The sequence below is a fragment of the Cannabis sativa genome, chromosome 2 (genome assembly GCF_029168945.1).
Source record: "Cannabis sativa cultivar Pink pepper isolate KNU-18-1 chromosome 2, ASM2916894v1, whole genome shotgun sequence".
NCBI classification, from domain to species: Eukaryota; Viridiplantae; Streptophyta; class Magnoliopsida; order Rosales; family Cannabaceae; genus Cannabis; species Cannabis sativa.
Window position 1 is genome coordinate 76,889,777 of NC_083602.1, and position 2,872 is coordinate 76,892,648.

Here is a 2,872-nt window from a genome sequence, read left to right on the forward strand (position 1 = left end):
CCCTCGGCAGTTTAATATGGAAGCCCACAACTGTGCCCGTGAAGCTCTCAGGTTCAGAGATGTGAGCTAGAGGAAGTTTTCTTCTTCCTCTTTGGCGCTTTGGCTGCTTGTTTCATCTGTTGTTTTTCTTCTGCAGCCTCTTTTCTTCAAAAAAAAAAAAAAAAAAAAATCAACTACAATCACGAGATATATGTTATAATTAAAAGTATATTATAAAATGAATAAAAAATTAAACATTAATAAAAAATTATCTTTGTTCTCGCCCCATTCTCTTAGGTAGGGAATATTAAGTTGCTATGCTTGGTTCCAACAAAATGATAAAAGTGGAAAGAGGGTAAGTTGAGCGCACTTAGCGCATGATAGCAACGGTAACTAGCCGTTGAACTTCCTAGAAAAAGTAAAGTAGGAACTGGAATCTTCCGCCGCTCGGCATTAAAACGTTCGAAATTTATTTTAAACTGATCCCACACCCTTTTCCTGCGACGTCGTTTCTATCTCACTCTTCCTTATAAATCAAAACCCCGCAAACGCTCCAAATCGTCAATACTCTCTCTCTCTCTCTCTCTCTCTCTCTCTCTCTCTCTCCCTCTGTGAAAAGAGGAAGTCGGAGAAACGAACCTTCTCTTTCTTCCTACTCACAAATCTTTCTCTTTTAACTTTCATCACTTTGCAAAAGCTTACAAACGCCCCTGGTTTTATTTTGGTGTAATTCCAGACCTGACCGTTGATTCTTGCAAATCTGTCTCATGGCTGCCGTCAATGGATACCCGGACAACACTCCTGTCGGCCCCAACACCTCTCCGGCTAAACAGGCTCCGCCTCCCGCGAAGACCGTTGACTCTCAATCTGTTCTTAAGAGGTATGTTTTCTTTCTTTTTCGTTTGCACACCAAGTGTTTGATAAAAAGATTAGAATGAACAGCCTAAGATTTTGGTTTAATGATTTTTTGTGTGACCTAATTTTTATATATATATATATGTATATTTATACACTAAATTTGAGATAACTGAGGATTTTTGGTGTCTTTTAGGGGGTTCGGGTTACTTTTATATTTACTATTCAACTGGGTTTGGGTTTGGGTTTGTGTGTTTTATTTACATAATTTTTTCATTCCATTAAATTCTAACTACTATCGGTTTTGATTTTCTTTTAAACAGGTTGCAATCTGAACTGATGGCCTTAATGGTAAGATACTAAATCTTTTATCTGTTTGGAATGTTGAGAGTACACCAATAATAATTTTCTTAAATCTGATTTCATTTGAGTGTATTTTTTTTTAGGCATATTAAGTTTAAAAAAAATTGTATTGTTTTGTCTTAGAATTTTTTTTTCTCTGACTTGAAAGTGCTTTTGTCAAACATAGATGGGTGGAGATCCTGGGGTATCTGCCTTTCCTGAAGAAGACAACATATTTTGCTGGAAAGGAACAATTACTGGAAGCAAAGAAACTGTATTTGAAGGCACAGAATACAGGCTATCACTCTCTTTTTCAAATGATTATCCTTTCAAGCCTCCTAAGGTCAAGTTTGAGACCAGTTGCTTTCATCCTAATGTGGATGTATATGGCAACATTTGTCTGGACATTCTTCAGGTATTTTTTTTTATGTAACTGTTTAACAACGCATAATTATTAACCCACAGAAGATGTTAATTTTATTTTGTTTGTAGGACAAATGGTCATCTGCCTATGATGTTAGAACAATTCTACTCTCCATCCAGAGTCTTCTTGGAGGTAATTTCTGCTTTGCTTTTATTATTTGCTAATATTAGAAAATATGCAAGTATTGATTAAAAAATATATATCTCCTGACTGCAATACAGAACCCAATATAAGTTCGCCTTTGAATACACAAGCAGCTCAACTTTGGAGCAATCAAGAAGGTAAATAAATACACTATTCTTTTTCTTTTTTTTTTATCTAATTATTTAAGTTTTATTTTACAAATAAGAGTTTTTGGGTCTTGCAGAATATAGAAAGACGGTGGAGAAGTTGTACAAGCCTCCTTCAGCGTGAAGGATGGATAAGTTGGAGAGGAGTTTCGTTGTATACATATGGAAATTTCAATATTTAAATTATTTATTGTCTGTTATAATAAGAGAAATTTCGTCATGTACTTCCAATTCATGGAGGCAATTCATTTTTAATTTTAAATGTCTAGCTTTCAACATTTGGACAAATATTGAAATGTCTCTTCCGAGAATTTTCATCATGTAATTCAGATGATCCATTGAGAAAAAATAATTCAATTTCAATTTAAAGTCTACCATCATCATTTGGACACAAATGTGAAAATATGAGGAATCCTGTTTTCGAGAAAAAATAATAAAAATTCAAACCCCAAATCTTCCTGCCTCACGTCTTCCTAGTGTCATGTTGATTCTTAAGGATGATCTTGCCCCAGTGTAGTGTCATGTTGTGATTTTTAAGGATGATTTTGCCCTAATGTTGTTAGAGAGTCCGTCCCACCATATGTGAAACCTCATTGTGAAACTTCATGTATCTTATCCTATACACTTCCAACTTTTTTAACCATACAATCCTAAATTTTAATATGGTAAAAACCCGATCCAAAAAAAAGTAGCAAAAGACTAAAAGAGCTATTTGTGATTCAGAGAAGTGAGCCAAAAAAGAGTCATCAAAAATTCAAAAATATTGATCCAAAAATTAGAGCAAAATAAGATCTATGGACTATTTTCATTACCAATTAGTTTTGAAATGGAACCTTATGATTTTTATCAAATGTCGCTCTTCAATATGTGGTAAACTTGATCGAGTAAGGAGAACAAACCACTATTCAAATTCACTCGAACACAGACCACCATTTAACTTCTTGATGTTTACAATTTTGAAAAATAATTAGTATTCTTGCAT

At 34.1% G+C, this 2,872-nt stretch overlaps 1 protein-coding gene across 1 annotated transcript; it reads left to right on the forward strand.

Annotated features, from left to right (window-relative positions):
* Window positions 1-283: 283 nt before the first annotated feature.
* Window positions 284-2,264, forward strand: LOC115721249 (ubiquitin-conjugating enzyme E2 20). The gene is made up of 6 exons (XM_030650505.2): window positions 284-859; window positions 1,158-1,185; window positions 1,364-1,591; window positions 1,669-1,732; window positions 1,822-1,881; window positions 1,968-2,264. Exons 1-6 carry the CDS (start codon window positions 747-749, stop codon window positions 2,012-2,014), a joined length of 540 nt encoding a protein of 179 aa, XP_030506365.1. The 5' UTR covers window positions 284-746; the 3' UTR covers window positions 2,015-2,264.
* Window positions 2,265-2,872: the final 608 nt, after the last annotated feature.

Bases quoted from the DNA above. Each gene is read 5' to 3' on its own strand.
- LOC115721249 (XM_030650505.2), top strand. From the start codon at position 747: ATGGCTGCCGTCAATGGATACCCGGACAACACTCCTGTCGGCCCCAAC. The intron at 860-1,157 runs GTATGTTTTCTT...TCTTTTAAACAG, and splicing joins TCTCAATCTGTTCTTAAGAG to GTTGCAATCTGAACTGATGG. The intron at 1,186-1,363 runs GTAAGATACTAA...TGTCAAACATAG, and splicing joins CTGAACTGATGGCCTTAATG to ATGGGTGGAGATCCTGGGGT.